The sequence below is a fragment of the Leucoraja erinacea genome, chromosome 8 (assembly GCF_028641065.1).
Source record: "Leucoraja erinacea ecotype New England chromosome 8, Leri_hhj_1, whole genome shotgun sequence".
Lineage (NCBI taxonomy): Eukaryota > Metazoa > Chordata > Chondrichthyes > Rajiformes > Rajidae > Leucoraja > Leucoraja erinaceus.
Genome location: NC_073384.1, coordinates 73,242,177 through 73,260,213, shown reverse-complemented (window position 1 = coordinate 73,260,213; position 18,037 = coordinate 73,242,177). Strand labels below are relative to the sequence as shown.

Sequence of the window (18,037 nt, the reverse complement as noted above, 5' to 3'; positions counted from 1 at the left end):
AACTAATTTTGAGAACAAAAGATTGGCTTTTGAATTGAAAAATAGCACGTACATGTTTCTGTGCTAGAAGAAACTGCAGGTGCCGGTTTACACCGAATATAGACACAAAGTGCTGGAGGAACTCAGCAGATCAGGCAGCATCTCTGGAGAGAAGGAATAGATGATGTTTCGGGACGAGACAGATCATCAGACTGCTTTGGTCTTCACCCAGTCTGATGAAGGGTCTCGACCAAAAAAGTCACCTATTCCTTTCCTCCATAGATGCTGCATGACCTGCTATGTTATTCCAGCATTTGATATACATGTAGAAGGCTGAAGAAGGGTTTCGGCCCGAAACGTCGCCTATTTCCTTCGCTCCATAGATGCTGCTGCACCCGCTGAGTTTCTCCAGCAATTTTGTGTACCTTCGATCTTCCAACATCTGCAGTTCCTTCTTGAACACTTTGATATACATGTTTCTGCTTTACATTAACAACCTTGCAAGGGAATACATATTAAAAACATTGCAAATGGACACAAAATGCTGGAGTAACTCAATGGGACAGGCAGCATCTCCAGATAGAAGGAATGGGTGACGTTTCAGGTCGAGGCCCTTCTTCACACTGAGAGTCAGGGGAGATGGAGACACAGAGATACAGAAAGGCACAAAGAAGGTGTGAAAAGGGCAGATTAAAGCAGAGAAAGGTAATTTACAATGTTTCATTGCCAGCTGAGGGAAGGTAACAACAGGAGGCAAACAAACAGTAAAATTAATCGCGGACAGTGAAATTAATCTGACGACGAGGGTGGGGGAGGGATGGCCGTTGGGGGGGAGCCGCATATCACTGGGTGCCGCCGTTGCCCGAAGCCAATATGTCGCTGTCGCTGTTCCTCCAGTTCTGGTCGCAGGCTGGAAATCACTCTGCCAGTGATGAAGTCAGTGAGTGTTCTGGATGGGTGCAGGAGGTAGCACCGATGCAGTCGTCGATGTAGTGGAGGTAGAATTCGACGTACCCTGCAAAGAGGCAGGCATAGGCGGGGCCCGTGCGAGTGCCCATAGCTACGCCTGGGATTTGGAGCAAGTGGGAGGAGTCAGGTTGGGTTTTCAAGTAGTGATCATCTACTGGTCAAAAGTGCTGAAGAATGGAAGGGAGATGTCACTACCAATGCAATTTATTTTAGATGGCTCTTTAAAATTTAAGAATAAAGCCACAATTCCTCAACCTCAACATGCCAACCTTTAAATGTGGCTAGTCGTGGAATCCCCGTTGAGGTGGTGGTGAACAGGTGGGGAGGATTACGTTCTCTATGCAAGGGGATGGGGGAGGGGCGAGGACAAGGTCGAGGAATGTGGCAATTAAGGGGGGATATGAACAAGCAAAAACGGAGTGTCTGCAGGATATCAAGGGACTAACTGGAAAATGAGGACCCCTTCCTGTAAGGACTCCAGGACATACTCCGATGACCTCCGTATGGAAAACCTCATCCTGGGCGCAGATGCGGTGTAGACAGAGGAATTGGGATTATTCAGGGATCGGGGGTTCCCCTCCTCCAGGAGGTAGGGTGGGAAGAAGTGTAGTCTAGATAGGTATCAGAGTCAGTGGGTTTGTAATAGATGTCAGTCGATACTCTGTCTCCCATGATGGAGACAGTGGGATCTAGAAACGGTAGGGAGATGTCGGAGGTGGTCCAAGTGAATTTGAGTGCAGGATGGAAATTAGTCGTGAAGTTGATGAAGTCAGTGGGTTCTGCATGGGTGCAGGAGGTAGCACCGATGCAGTCGTCGATGTAGTGGAGGTAGAGTTGGACGTACCCTACAAAGAGGCAGGCATAGGCGGGGCCCGTCCCCCCTCGCCCATAGCTCAAGGCCTTGGAATTGGTGCAAGTGGGACAGAGGAGGGGGAAGTTGTTGAGAACCTCAGGACCAGCTATTGCGTTGGCTGCTCTAGAGTCATTGGCAGATCTAAATCGGTTGGTTCTGCGGAGGTTGGGCGAATCGGTTTCGCATTAAGACCTTTATGGTGGGGGATGGAGGTGTAGAGTGACTGGATATCCATAGTAACGATGAGGTGGTTGGGGCCTGGAAAACAGAAGTCATTGAAGAAACCAAGATCATGTGAGGTGTCGAGGAACAGCACCTCATATTCTGTTTGGGGAGTCTGCATCCCGGGGGCATGAACATCGAATTCTCCCAATTTTGTTAGTCCTTGCTGTCTCCTCCCCCTTCCTCAGCCCCCCTGCTGTCTCCTCCCATCCCCCAGCCTTCGGGCTCCTCCTCCTTTTCCCTTTCTTGTCCCCGCCCACCCCCGCCCCCGATCAGTCTGAAGAAGGGTTTCGGCCCGAAACGTTGCCTATTTCCTTCGCTCCATAGGGATGCTGCTGCACCCGCTGAGTTTCTCCAGCAATTAATTCAGTGGGATATGAACAAGCAAAAACAATGGGTCTGCCAGGGCAGTTCCGTTTGTGGATTTTGGGGAGAAGATAGGGCTGGTGCATGATAAGGTTGGAGGCTTTGGAGAGCAGAGAGCCGGAAGTAATGGAATCAGAAACGCTGTGTGATGCTTGGTGCTCCTGTGTGTGGTCATGATCCAAGGATAAATAGGAGGAGTTGTCTGAGAGTTGTAGCCTGGCCTCAGTCGGGTAGAGGTCAGCGCACCAGACTGCCACGGCACCTCCTTTGTCAGCGGCATTTATTATCCAGGCGTGGTTGCTGCAGAGTGGGTTTGATGCCAGCCTTTGAATTAGCTTTTCTGGAATTTATTGATTCCAATGCTGACTACGTCCTTGAAATCCAAAAATACGCAGGTCCATCAAGCGTTGATGATGAGGTGTGATTGATGATTTGTTATTCTAATACATCACAATCAGCCTGGTTTTAACTCAATTCCTTATTTTTTAGTTTTAGTTTAGAGTCCCACCTACGTGTCCTTGGCACGCTAATTACGCGACCGTGGTCGCTTTGAGGAGCAACGGTCCCGCGAAGGTCGCGCACGACTTCATGCGACCGCACAGCCGTCTGGAGCGCGTGACGTCATTTGAAGACGGATACAAAATGCTGGAGTAACTCAGCGGGACCGGCAGCATCTCTGGAGAGAAGGCATGGATGATGTTTCGGGTCGAGACCCTTCTTCAGTCTGACAATGCATTACAGACAATGAGACTCAACAAGACGACTTTGAATTTGTTCAAGAAGGAACTGCAGATGCTGGAAAATCGAAGGTACACAAAAATGCTGGAGAAACTCAGCGGATGCAGCAGCATCTATGGGGCGAAGGAAATAGGCAACGTTTTGCGCCGAAACCAGAGTTTGAAGCTGGTTTGACTTGGTTGGGGGGGGGGGGGGGGGGGGGGGGGGGGGGGGGGGGAGGGGGGGGGGTGTGGGAGAGAGGGGGGATGCAAGGGTTACAAATTTAGAGAAATCAATATTCATACCACTGGGGTATAAGCTCTCCAAACGAAACATTAACCATTTATTGAAAGTGACACATCAATGGTTGAAATAGATTTCACATCTAAACAAATAATTGTAATCTCTTGCATTCAAAGGATTAAGGCTTGCCAGAAATAAGTTTGTTGAATACTAGTTTGAGTTTAAATCCTATTTTGCTTGCTAGAAGTAGGTATTTTTCTTGCACAGTTAAAGCACAAAACCATGAAAGAGCTACAGCTAATATGTAGCAGACACCCAAGCCTCAGGGATTACACTACATTACAATGGTCTGCTTGTGTGTTGTCAAGCCCTCTAACTGGTTGGTTTTGCCCAGCCTCTGAAGGCACAGGTAATATTATTAACCTTTTAGACCAAACAAACAGTCAGCATAGCACATGGCTGGCACATCCCACTTACATCCTCAGATGTCAATAAATTAACATCTATGGACAGCATCATGCTGCGTTATACAGTGCCCTCCATAATGTTTGGGACAAAGACCCATCGTTTATTTATTTGCATCTGTGCTCCACAATTTGAGATTTGTAATAGAAAATATCACATGTGGTTAAAGTGCACATTGTCAGATTTTAATAAAGGCCATTTTTATACATTTTGGTTTCACCATGTAGAAATTACAGCTGTGTTTATACATAGTCCCCCCATTTCAGGGCACCATAATGTCATGTAAATGAAAGTAGTCATGTTTAGTATTGTGTTGCATATCCTTTGCATGCAACGACTGCTTGAAGTCTGTGATTTGTGGACATCACCAGTTGCTGGGTGTCTTCTCTGGTGATGCTCTGCCAGGCCTGTATTGCAGCCATCTTTAGCTTATGCTTGTTTTGGGGGCTAGTCCCCTTCAGTTTTCTCTTCAGCATATAAAAGGCATGCTCAATTGGGTTCAGATCGGGTGATTGACTTGGCCTCTCAAGAATTAACCATTTCTTACCTTTGAAAAACTCCTTTGTTGCTTTAGCAGTATGTTTGGGATCATTGTCTTGCTGTAGATCCCTAAAGGGCCTGTCCCACTTACGCAACTCTTTCGGCGACTGCCGGCACCCGTCATAGGTCACCGAAAAATTTCAACATGTTGAAAATTCAGCGGCGACCAGAAAGACGTTACGACTCTTTGGGTAAATAAATAAATGATGGGTCTATGTCCCAAACATTATGGAGGGCACTGTATCTTATATTATATCTGGTAATATTTCAGGTGATAGTCAATGTCTCACATTTTTGAGTTTAGTTTAGTTTAGAGATAGTGTGGCACGTCGGCCCATGCCGACCAGCGAGATCCCCGCACATTAACACCATCTGCACACACTAGGGAACATTTCTACATTTTGCACATGGATACTTGATAGGAATAGGTTTCGATACACACTAGTCCTTGAATTAATTTGTACAAATTAATGTGCAATGTGTACACAGCGGTAGAGTTGCTGCCTTACAGCACCAGAGGCCCGGGTTTGATCCGGACTACGGGTGCGGTCTGTACGGAGTTTGTACATTTCCCCCCGTGACCTGTGTGGGTTTTCTCCAAGATCTTATAGTTTCCTCCCATACTCCAAAGACGTACAGGTTTGTAGGTTAATTGGCTTGGTGTAAATGTAAATTGTCCCTAGTGTGTGTAGCATAGTGTTCGTGTGTGGGGATCATTGGTCAGCGCGGACTCCGTGGGTCGATGGGACTGTTTTTACGCTGTGTCTCTAAACGAAACAAAAATTTCAATTCAATTTCGGTGGAAAGACTGCACTGCTTAAATTATATGATGGTGACAGCACAGCTTTATAGAACTTTTAAATTCTGTAGATAGACAGAAAAATCTGGAGCAACTCAGTGGGTCAGACAGCATCTCAGGAGGAAAAAACAAAAAACAGGTGACGTTTCGGTTTGAGACCCTTCTACAGACTGAGAGCCAGGGGAAAGGGAAACGAGAAATGACACAGAGAGAGAACAAATGAATTAACAATATGCAAAAGGTAACGATAATAAGGAACCAGGCCATTGTTAACTGTGGGCTAGGTGTGAATGAATGACAGACAATGAGACTCAACAAGACGACTTTGAAGCTAATACGACAACTTGGGTGGGGGAGGGACAGAGAGAGAGGGGAGGGGGGTGCAAGGGTTACTTGAAGTTAGAGAAGTCAATATTCATACCTCTGGAGATAGACACAAAATGGCGGAGTAACTCAGTGGGACAGGCAGCATCTCTGGAGAGAAGGACTGGGTGACGTCATTGGTCGAGACCCTTCTTCAGACTACATACCGCTGGGTTGTAAGATGCCCAAGCGTGTTATATCAGTTACAAGGCTGTTTACTAATTAGATTTTCCACTGCTGTTTAGGACCTGTAAAGGGTCATCAACACCGCACAAATCACTGGCTGCCCACTGCCCTCCCTGAAGGACATCTTCAGCTCTCGCTGCCTTGGCAGGGCAGCCAACATCCTGAAGGACCCTTCCCACCCTGGACACAACCTGTTCCACTTGCTGCCCTCTGGCAGACGGTACAGGTCTTTCAAAACTCGCACCAACAGACTCAGAGGCAGCTTCTACCCCGTAGCCATACGTGAACTTAACAATGCAAAATTAGAAATAACACTTACATTCAACTGAATGGTTCTACCTCAGCTTCTATTGTTATTTATCTGTAATTTTTTTATTTTTTTTAAATATGTATGTATTTTTACCTTATCTTATATATTTAAAATTGCTCTTGTGAATCGCACCGTGGGATTGACTTTTAAAAATTTTGTTGTACCATCAATCATTCATTCATTCATTCATTCAATCATTCAATCATTCAATCATTCAATCATTCAATCATTCATTCATTCATTCAGTGCAACCTAATCACAGGGGCCTCCAATGCACTAATAATGGGCCTGTCCCACTTGGGCTGTTTTTAGGTGACTGTCGGCGACTGTCATAGTCGTACTAGGTCATCGAAAAACCAGCGACTGGAACCCCCTCCAACATTAAATTTGAAATAGAATCATTACTTTAACAACAAAATAAAACAAAGTCAGCACCTGGCAACAACCTATGTTAACTACGACAGCACCTACGTCAGGAGAAGTCAAGCTACGCTCATTTGGCGTCAAACCCACTGTCGCCAACTGTCTCCGAAAAGTTTTCAACTTGTTGAAAATCTATCAGCAACCAGAAAGACCCTACGACTCTTTGGGCGACTGAGGAGTCCACTCACGACCATACAGACGACACCCTGGCGACCATGTGGCAACAGCATAATCGCCTGTAGTCGCCTAAAAAAATATCCTAAGTGGGACAGGCCCTTTAGTGTATTAAATGGACACATTAAACACATTAAAACTTATATTACGTATGCCTGATACAAGTGTAATACTTGTTGTAAACCTACCATTCTATAAACCTCTATAAGAGCGGAGCAATTACTAAACAGTCATTTCTTCCAAAGAAAAATTGCATCACATTTCTAACGGGCTTCTTCGGAATCGTACATCTGATTTTTATCAATGTAATAAATGGTCCTGGATCAATTACAATGTTTAAATATAGTTCAGCAACTTGTATGTCAATTAAAATTGTAAGAATCCACATGTACTGCACAGTGGTAGAGTTGCTGCCTTACAGTGCCAGAGACCCGGGTTCTCCCCGTGACCTGCGTGGGATTTCTCCGAGATCTTTGGTTTTCTCCCGCACTCGAAAGATGTACATTTTTGTAGGTTAATTGTGCAGGAAGGAACTGCAGATGTTGGTTTACACCGAAGATAGACACGAAATGCTGGAGTAACCCTTCTTCAGTCCTTCCATCCAGAGGTGCTGCCTGTCCTGCTGAGTTACTCCAGTATTTTGTGTCTATTTGTAGGTTAATCGTCTTGGTAGACATGTTAAAATTGCCTCTAGTCTGTGTAGGGTAGTGTTAATGTGCAGGGATCGTTGGTCGGTGCGGACTCAAGTCAAGTCAAGTCAAGTTTATTTGTCACATACACATACGAGATGTGCAGTGAAATGAAAGTGGCAATGCTCGCGGACTTTTGTGCAAAAGGACAAACAACCAAACAAACTATAAACACAATCGTAACACACATATTCTTTTACATAATAAATAATGGAAGGAAAAACGTTCAGTAGAGTTAGTCCCTGGTGAGAAAGGCGTTTACAGTCCGAATGGCCTCTGGGAAGAAACTCCTTCTCAACCTCTCCGTTCTCACCGTATGGCAACGGAGGCGTTTGCCTGACCGTAGCAGCTGGAACAGTCCGTTGCAGGGGTGGAAGGGGTCTCTCATGATATTGTTGGCTCTGGAGTTGCACCTCCTGATGTATAGTTCCTGTAGGGAGGCGAGTGAAGTTCCCATAGTACGTGCGGCCGAACGCACTACTCTCTGCAGAGCCTTCTTGTCCTTGGCAGAGCAATTCCCAAACCAGATGGTAATGTTCCCGGACAAGATGCTTTCCACCACCGCTGCGTAGAAGCACTGGAGGATCCTCGGAGACACTCTGAATTTCCTCAATTGCCTGAGGTGGGAAAGGCGCTGCCTTGCCTTACTCACGAGTGCTGAGGCGTGTGATGCCCATGTCATATCCTCGGAGATGTGGACTCCCAGATATTTAAAACAGTTCACCCTATCCACCTCAGTGGGCCAAGGTGCTATATCTCCAAACTAAAACTAAACAGAATCAGTTTAGTAAAATTGGATGCTAGTAAAAGTGAATTGCTTTGTTGTGTTAAGGTATGCAGCCAAGAGCTCAAAGATGCTGATACTTCTGTTGAGTTTGGCAATTGGAATTTTGCTTTGCTTTGGATCACGAGATCCCATCACAGGTCAATGAGTCGTGCATTCCCAGAAGAGGGATCTATTTGCCTCAGACACTCATTACGTAAAGCAAGGCAAATACACTGGAGCAATTGTCAATTCAAATCACCAAGAGCCAGAAACTGACTCTCGGAATACACAACCTTTAAGAGTTATCTACGAAAAACACAGAAAAGTACACATTTCACGATTGCGATACAAATGTAGACATTTGTGCTCTGACTCCGTTTCTAAGCAGGTGATTTTCCAACTTGGAAAGGTTCATACCAATAGGGTGAAGGGTTCTCAGAGAGCGTGAAAAATAGCGTGCGTGAGGAAGGCAAATGTGCATTAATATATTCATTGTGTCTCTTCGAGAGGTAAACACAAAATGGTGGAGTAACTCAGCGGTACAGGCAGGAATGGGCGATGTTTTGGGTCGAGACCCTTCTTCAACATCACCCATTCCTTCTCTCCAGAGATGCTGCCTGTCCCGCTCAGTTACTCCAGCATTGTGTGTCTTATCTTCAGTGTAAGCCGGCATCTGCAGTTCCTTTCTAGGCTCTTCCAAAGATAGCACTTGAAAATAGAAATCTAAATTCTTACCAGCTACCGACACAACCAACAGATCAAGGTCTGGAACTTGGTACATTTCGTAGATTTTCCTATTTCTGAAACAGAATTTGAGGAACCGCTCCCCACATTTTGCTTGAGCAACTTACACCCCAACAGTACGAACATTGACTTCTCTAACTTCAAGTAACCCTTGCTTTCCCTCTCTCTCCATCCCTCCCCCTTCCTAGTTCTCTGATGTCCTCCTGTCTGACTGTCCTCCTGATTAAATGTTATCTCTGTATACTTTGTTGTCACCTTCCCCTGGCTAACAATGACCTTTCCTACATTTTCCGTGAACTTTGTCCCCTTTGATGTCTTGTTTTCACACCTTACCCTTCCTTATCTCTGTCTCCCTCTCCCCCCCGACTCTCAGACTGAAGAAAGGTCTCGACCCGATATGTCACCCATTCCTTCTCTCCAGAGATGCTGCATTACTCCCAAGCAAAGAGGTCCTTCTGCAGTTGTACAGGGCCCTGGTGAGACCACACCTGGAGTATTGTGTGTGCAGTTTTGGTCTCCAAATTTGAGAAAGGACATTCTTGCTATTGAGGGAGTGCAGCGTAGGTTCACAAGGTTAATTCCCGGGATGGCGGGACTGTCATATGTTGATAGAATGGAGCGACTGGGCTTGTATACTCTGGAATTTAGAAGGATAAGATGGGATCTTAGTGAAACATATAAAATTATTAAGGGTTTGGACAAGCAGGAAACATGTTTCTGATGTTGGGAGAGTCCAGAACTAGGGGCCACAGTTTAAGAATAAGGGGTAAGCCATTCAGAACAGAGATGAGGAAAAACTTTTTTACCCAGAGAGTTGTGAATCTGTGGAATTCTCTGCCTCAGAAGGCAGTGGAGGCCAATTCTCTGGAGGCTTTCACGAGAGAGTTAGATAGAGCTTGTAAAGATAGCGCAGTCAGGGAAATACGGGAACGGGGTACTGATTGTGGATGATTAGCCATGATCACAGTGAATGGCGGGATGCTCGATGGGCCGAATGACCTACTCCTGCACCAATTGTATATTGTTCCTAAGTTAAACTGCTTCACTGATTACTAGCAGTCATGGATTGACACACAGAATCAATGGCTCCCCATGCAATGCTGTGTTAGGGGGTGTTACCCACAAGAGGGGGTGGCATTGTCTGAGGAGTGGCTGTCATCAGGCACAAATACACACCGTTTATAGAGTATCGCCCTTGGAGCAGCCTAGAAACCCCGTTCATCCCTGGTACATCTCCATTCCTGCAAACCTTGCGATATTAACTCCTGGCAAAAAGACCTCAACTGACTCTCCAACCAATGATCTCACCCTTACAAGGGCAGCTCTATCATCCAGCCAAGGCCCATGAGGTCCAGGCCCAGGTGAAGGCCAAGACCGCTGCGTACATGCCAAACAATCCCGAGCAGCACAAGAAAGCTCGTCATGATCTTGTCAAAGCCACCGAGAATGCCTTGAGAGACTATACTGTGACAAAGCCGAGTCTGTACAATCCCGCTGACTGTGGCAGGGCCTGGATACTCTAACGGGCTGCAAAGTAGAGTCAGGCAGCATCGCTAGTGATAGTGTGGCCCTTCCTGATGAACTTAATGCACTCTGTGCTCGCTTTGAGCAGAAGACGACCAGGGCAATAAGATTGGTCCCGTCAGGCTCGAGTGTGCCTTTTCCCAGGGTCGCCCTTGCAGAAGATAGATCGGCCTTCCCGAGGGTGAACAAGGACATCTTAAGCCTCTCCCTACTCTGCTCTGAGGTACCCACCTGCTTCAAGACCACTGCCATCCCGGTGTCAAAGAAAAGCAAGACCTCATGCCTTAATGACTACTGTCCAGTGGACATCATCCACCATCATGAAGTGCTTCGAGAGGTTGGTTTTGGCACACATTGAAATCATCCACCAAGCAACCTTCAGTTCGCCTACCACCTCAACAGGCCAACCGCAGATGCCATCTCTCTGGCCCTACACTCATCCCTGGAATACCCTGGATAATAAAGACACCTACATCCGTTCCCATTCATAGTCTACAGCTCTGCGTTCAATACCACCATCCCAAACAAGCTCATCTCCAAACCCGTGGAACTGAAGAATCAGCATTCACATCTGCAACTGGCCCCTCGACTTCCTGACCAACAGACCCCAATCGGTGAGGATAGGTGCCAATTCAACCCCCTTGATAATCCTCAACACTGATGACCCACAGAGATGTGTTCTCAGCCCCCTTCTATACTCATGACTGTACAACCAAATACCAATCCAACTCAATTCACAAAGAAGGGTCTCAACCCAAAACATCGCCCATTCCTTCTATCCAGAGATGCTGCCTGACCCGCTGAGTAAAGGGCCTGTCCCACATTCTCCAGAAACAGGGGCCACAGTTTACGAATAAGGAGTAAGCCATTTAGAACAGAGACAAGGAAACACTTTTTCTCACAGCGAGTGGAAAGTCTGTGGAATTCTCTGCCTCAGAAGGCAGTGGAGGCAGGTTCTCGGGATGCTTTCAAGAGAGAACTCTTACAGATAGCATAGTCAGGGGATATGGGGAGAAGGCAGGAACGGGGTACTGATTGTGGATGATCAGCCATGATCACATTGAATGGCTCAAAGGGCCGAATGGCCTACTCCTGCACCTATTGTCTATTCTCTCTCTCTCACGCACTTGTGAACTGTTTGTGGAGGTGTCTGCAACATTAGTTTGTTTCCACATGAATTAGTCTGCCCCGTTTTAAAAAAAAATCAACATTGTCAAAAACAGTATTAAGAAACAGAAATATGACTCTTTTAATCAGTGATATGTGAAACGGGGCCTGGTAAAAGGCGAGCTGTACAAAAATCCACACCACCAATCCCTCCAATAATATACAAAGCTATTTCTGCATTCAGCATGTCACCCACTTGACGATTCATTCCACATCCCTTGCTACGACGTGGAATTTTACCTCATATATTTAGTCAGGCTCTTGTGCTTTAGAGAGCCAATGTAATCAATGTTTTCCTGCTGAGCTTGCTTCACAGCACAAATGTTAACTCCAAGTTTCGAAATACAATTTTTCCCATGTGGCCGGAAAACTCGACAATATCAAACCCTACAGTTAAATATTCCATCTGGTAACAACTTCCTGTACTGCTTGCAGCTTCATAACTTTATTAAATTCTTTCGGAAATCTCTGCGCTGGTTCCTCGCGTCTAACTGCGGTCCCACTCAAAGTTGTGGAACGGTGCACATTTTAAAAACATGACACTCTCACCAAAATGCAAAGAGAAATCCCAATACACGACCACAGCAAATGCTGAAACCAATGAGTCCAGCAAATCATCTGCCCATCTCAATTTTCCCAACATAAGTTCGAACGTAGAACAAATTCCCCTTTTGGCATATATAACCGAATTTACAAAACTACCGCCCCTGGAACTTTGATTCCAAGAGAACATTAAAACCACCTTAGGTAGACACAAAAAGCTGGAGTATCTCAGTGGGACAAGCAGCAACTCTGGAGAGAAGGAATGGGTGACGTTTCGGGTCGAAACCCTTCTTCAGACTGAAGAAGGGTCTCGACCCGAAACATCGCACATTCCTTCTCTCCAGAGATGCTGCCTGTCCCGCTGAGTTATGCCCCTGTCCCACTTAGGAAACCTGAACAGAATCCTCTGGAGACTTTGCGCCCCACCCAAGGTTTCCGCGCGGTTCCCGGAGGTTTTTGTCAGTCTCCCTTACTTGCTTCCACTACCTGCAACCTCCGGCAACCACCTGCAACCTCCAGGAACCGCACGGAAACCTTGGGTGGGGCACAAAGTCTCCAGAGGTTTCCGTTCAGGTTTCCTAAGTGGGACAGGGGCATTACTCCAGCATTTGGGTCTACCTTCAAGCTAAACCAGCATCTGCAGTTCTTTCCTACCCATTAAAACCACCATGAGTTGCAGGGTTTGATTCCACTGGCACACACATTGTAAATGATGTAATGCAAGGCAGATGCTGAACATTATGTCTCAATGTAGCACAATGAGTGGCAAGACAAGCCCAGAGAAGTAGTGATGATCGATGCCACATGTCACTTGATGCATGGGTGGCTAGTGACCACACAGTCAGAACTCACTCAGTGGTTTCAGGACCACGCAGTTAAGTAAACTGACATTCTCAATATTTTACAAACAATCAATAAAAAAACCCATTAAGATGTGAGGAAGGAGATTGGGTGAGATATGGGCTGTGAAAGCTCAATCAATATAAGTTATTAGAGCTTAATATAAGCATTTATCTAACTTGATCCTAATGGCTTAGATTGAACAGCCACTTGTCATAATGTAATCTGTGCTTGCATAGCTCAGAGACATGATCACCAACTACCTTCATTATGCTTTGTGGACTAATCCAAAATTATGGTCAATCTGTTATTCAGTTTAGTGTAAATCCTGTCCCACTTAAACCCCTGTCCCACGGTACGAGTTCATTCCAAGAGTTCTCCCGAATTTGCCCTGAATCGAACTCGGAGATTTACGGTAATGGCCACTCGTCGGTACTCGGGGCTCTCGTGGACATTTTTCAACATGTTGAAAAATCTTCACGAGTCTTCCCGTGCTTACCTGCCGTTAGCGAGTCTTCCACAGTACCTGCCGTTAGCGTTACGAGCCGCTAAGAGACGTCCCCGAGCTCCGACGTACCCGCTACGTTCATTCTCCGTGCTTACCATGAGTTTGATTGTCTTTAATCTCGGGAGAGCTCTTGGAATTAACTCGTACCGTGGGACAGGGCTATAGCTCTAAAACATGGTCAACATAGGCAGTGCGGCACGGTGACACAGTAGCAGTGTTGCTGCATTACAGCGCCAGTGACCCGGGTTCGATCCCAACTACGGGTGCTGTCTGTACGGAGTTTGCACGCTCGCACCGTACCGACCAGCGATCCCTGCACATTAGCACTATCCGACACACACACTGCCAAGACAATTAACCCTCCATACAGATAAGGGCCCATTGTCAGGATCGAACCCGGTTCTCAGGCGCTACAAGGTAGTAGCTCTACGACAATGTCATCGTGCAGCCCAGGAGTTCTAGAGAGGTTCTCGGAAGCTGAAGGCATGAAACCAACAGTGAAGCAATTCAAATTTGAGGAAGATCAAGTATCAGATATCTTGTACAGGATAAAAGTCACTAAGTTGAGAGGCAACAGTATGTTTCAGAATCTTGAGGCTTCAGAAACGTGAGGCAAGAGATAGGGCAGGACAGGCAAAAGATGAAGCTTTTTGAGCAGCTGTTTTGAAGCACTATTAGTACAACTGTTACTCTAGATAATACGTTAAGTTAGAGAATGGGACTTCTTAGAATGGTCTGAGAACCAGCAGAGTCTAATGGGCTGAAGGGCCTTCTTTGTGTTGTTAATAAAACAGAAATTATGTGAAGTGACTGGCATTTTTTCAACTAACTCGGGGTAATGGACACAAAAGAGAACCCTGGCCAATAAGTTAACTTACGATGTACTGAAAAAAACTATTTAACTCTCTCCATGTAATCTCCCAACCCTATGTAAGATACCTATGAGTCATAAGAGTATTACTTTATTAACTGTGATGAACCAAGACAGTAATCTCTCGACAGGCTAAAGCATAGTGGAAACACTCAGTCTAGCAATGGAACCAAGAATGCTAGACTGATCGTCAATGATGACAAACTGGTCAACCTGAGGAGAACCTTCAGCAACAGACTGGTTCCACCAAGATGCAGCACAGGACGCCACAGGAGATCCTTCTTCCCTGTGGCTATCAAACTGTACAACTGTTCCCCCTTCTGTCATGGGGTAGACTGACTCCCCCCCTCACACCCCCTCCAAATCTTTGCGCATCCACAATCCTTTCCACTTGTCACTTTAATTTCATGTTTCATGTATTTGTGTTATGACTGTTGGCAGATCAATTTCCCTCCTGGGATAAAAAAAGTTCTATCATAGAAAATATAGGAACATAGAAAATAGGTGCAGGAGTAGGCCATTCGGCCCTTCGAGCCAGTACTGTAAATCGTAAATCAGTACCCCGTTCCTGCTTTCTCCCCATATCCGTTCGCCCCAAGAGCAAAATCCAACTCTCTCCATCGTATTGGAACGTATCGCAAGAGAATGGCAGGATAGTTTCCAATGTAACATGCCCCAGATATGGATGAACTGTGGATTCAACGTTCCCAGAGCCAGCCAAGCGACCCTTCGTCACCTGGTGCTGCTTCAGGTGAACTGGACGCCCATTCGCTTACCTTGTACCTTCGAAGGTGGAGGTGCCCCTTTCGGCCAGGAACACATCTGCTATCAGCTTCAAAGTGTATGCAGCTGCAACTCATCATTGTCCTGCAAACACAATGCGAGGCCAAAATCTAAAACGGTTCTTTCTGGTTGAGGAAAGGGTAGTTGTGCAGGAGGATAATGGGAAAGGCTTCCACTGTGCTTCTGACCAAAGCCCCTGTCCTACTTTCCTGAGTTACCACGAATTCTCACGAGTTTTCCCCCTCGATTCAAACTTGGAGAATCACGGTAATAGCCAGCCGTAGGTACTCGGGGCTACTCGTAGACATTTTTCACCATGCTAAAAAAAACGCCCCGACTTAAAGCCCTGTCCCACTGTACGACGTAATTCAAGAGCTCTCCCGAGTTTAAAAAAAAATCAAACTCATGGTAAGCACAGAGAATGTACGTAGCGGATACGTTGGAGATCGGGGACGTCTCTTAGCGGCTTGTAACGCAAACGGCAGGTACTTACCGCAGAAACGCGGTAAGCTCGTGAAGATTTTTCAACATAACATGTTGAAAAATGTCCACGAGCGCCCCGATACCTACGAGCGGCTATTACCGTAATTCTCCGAGTTCGAATCAGGGGAAACACGGGAGAAATCGTGAATTAGCTCCTACGGTGGTACAGGGGCTTGATGCCCCTGAAGGTACATCCCCACCCAGGTTGTTCAGAGAGTCAATCGTTTAGGATTCACAGCAATTGATTGCAGTGAAAACTTGTGGCTCTGCAGACCAAAAGGAAGAGACAAGATCTAAGGAGATCTACAGCCTGGGATAAGCGGCGACTGACAAGTACTCTGGAAAAGAAAAGTGAGCTATCAAAGCAAACTTAAGTCTGCACCTTGACAATAAATTTAAGAAGCCTTCAGCGGCATTGGTGTACACCAGTACAGAGATTTAGATCAGAAGTGATAGGAGCAGAATTAGACCATTCGGCCCCATCAAGTCTACTCCGCCACTCAATCATGGCTGATCTATCTCTCCCTCCCATTCTCCTGCCTTCTCCCCATATCTCATGACACCCGTACTAATCAAGAATCTATCTATCTCTGCCTTAAAAAATCCCATAGACTTGGCCTCCACAGCCTTCTGTGGCAGCGAATTCCACAGATTCACCGCCCTCTGACTAAATAAATTCCTCCTCATCTCCTTCCTAAAAGAGCATCCTTTAATTCTGAGGCTATGACCGCTAGTCCTAGACTCTCCCACTAATGGAAACAATTTAGTTCACCTGTTAACACTACCTGATTATTAGGTGGAAGAGTTGCTTTGTTGAAATGTTCACATTTTAAGAATTGCTTATATGCCTCAGAAAGGGAGGAGAATCACTCACTACTATCTTGCACACTTGTGAACTAGAAGAGACGACCTTCCACTAGTAACGGGGGAATAATGCCAGGCATCTGGCTCCAAACGTGAGCCGTTGCCAAATGACAACGGCCATACCCAATTTGTTTCAATTTGAACTACATTGAAGTTGGAATTTACATTGGGGTAATTCTCAGTTTTTCATGCCGACTCTACACAAAGTCTCCTCAGGAACTGTCAAGCTAAATTATACATTTTTAACATATAATTGCCTGAAAAATATTACAGTATCCATTACCAGATGCATACTCTGAAGTCTCTCATGTAGAATTTAAAAAATAATAGACAAGAAAAAGTACTTAAAAAAAAAAACATTCTACGCAACTGACTATTTTCAAAGTTTGCTCCATAACACATCTGAACAAAAAATAAAAGAATCCTTTTGCGATATATTCGGATATTAGTTCTTACCCCAAATTTAAAATCTTTCCTTTTCCAAAAGCTGAGATTCAACTCCCAAGTTGTGAATGAAGTGCTTTGGTGTTGAACTTGTGAGTAATATATTGCACACAGCTCAACTGTTACAAGCTGGAAATACTTTCTACACTGAATGTATTTTCATTAGTTACACCCCAACGTGCTCAACTTTTTCCATTGGTGGAGAAAGCGAGAGCAAGAGAGAGAGAGAGAGAGAGAAAATACAGGCCAACCAAAGTGGTTTTCCACCACTCGCTTGCAATGATTCCCCCAGACAGCTTGCCATAATGTCTCTCAGTCCTCCGGGAACACTCCTATGACTAGGCTGTTGTATGACCCTGCATTCCACAGTTACCACGAGCTCAACTAGGAAAGCTTTCAGAGTCCTAACTGAACAGCGGCTTCAGTGACTTGGGCCCGTCCGCTTTTAAGTTCAAATAAGTAATTTGTATCCTTGTAGGTCGAACTTATTTCCACATACACCGAGGCTCAGTAGACAGGCTTTTAAAAATAGAAGCAAAATTGCAGCCTCAATCACAAACAAAGGTGTGGTTCTTGGCTAAAAGAGTTGTTCATTTATGTATAGAAGTGCAACCTCAATTACATATTAAATTAGACGAATAATCCATTTCTGTGTCTATTTTCTTTACGCACACTGCCAACTTTTTATTTTATGGAGTTTGCCGAAGGAAGTATTTTAAGATTTTGCGAGTTTAATTTAGAAAGCATAATTAGTCCAATTTTAGAAATAAGAAACATTTATTTTACTTCTGGTAGCAGAATACTGTGGGTAGCAGTGGGCGGGCACAGTGGCGCAGCGGTAGAGTTGCTGCCTTACAGCGCTGGAGATCCGGGTTCGATCCTGACTACAGGTGCTGTCAGATTCAGATTCAGATTCAGAAAACTTTATTGTCTGTTGTAACAGAAAATCTTCTTTGACGTGGCTCAACATACAGACAGGACAATGTACTGATAAGCAGACATACAACACAGATTTCTGCGAGCACACACAGTGTGTATCGATCTTAAAAGCAAATATAAAAATTAAAAATTGTAAAAATAGACCAAGATAAAAGTTGTGGACACGTGTAAAGTGACAAAGCGTCAGGGTTAATTTGTCCATTGTTCATTTTTTATTTAAGCTGTTTATGGCAATGGGTATGAATGAGTTTTTGTGGATGTTT

At 45.3% G+C, this 18,037-nt stretch overlaps 1 protein-coding gene across 1 annotated transcript in view; it reads right to left on the bottom strand.

The window, feature by feature from the left end:
• LOC129699890 (rho guanine nucleotide exchange factor TIAM2-like) overlaps positions 1-17,182 on the bottom strand; it is a 153,904-nt gene extending 136,722 nt beyond the window's left edge. The window contains exons 1-2 of the mRNA XM_055640028.1: positions 16,848-17,182; positions 15,038-15,128 (exon numbers count right to left, since the gene is read on the bottom strand). Coding sequence (XP_055496003.1) covers positions 15,038-15,124 — 87 coding nt within the window. The 5' untranslated portion in view covers positions 15,125-15,128; positions 16,848-17,182. The remainder of the gene's footprint in view (positions 1-15,037; positions 15,129-16,847) is intronic.
• Between the last annotated feature and the right edge of the window lie 855 nt (positions 17,183-18,037).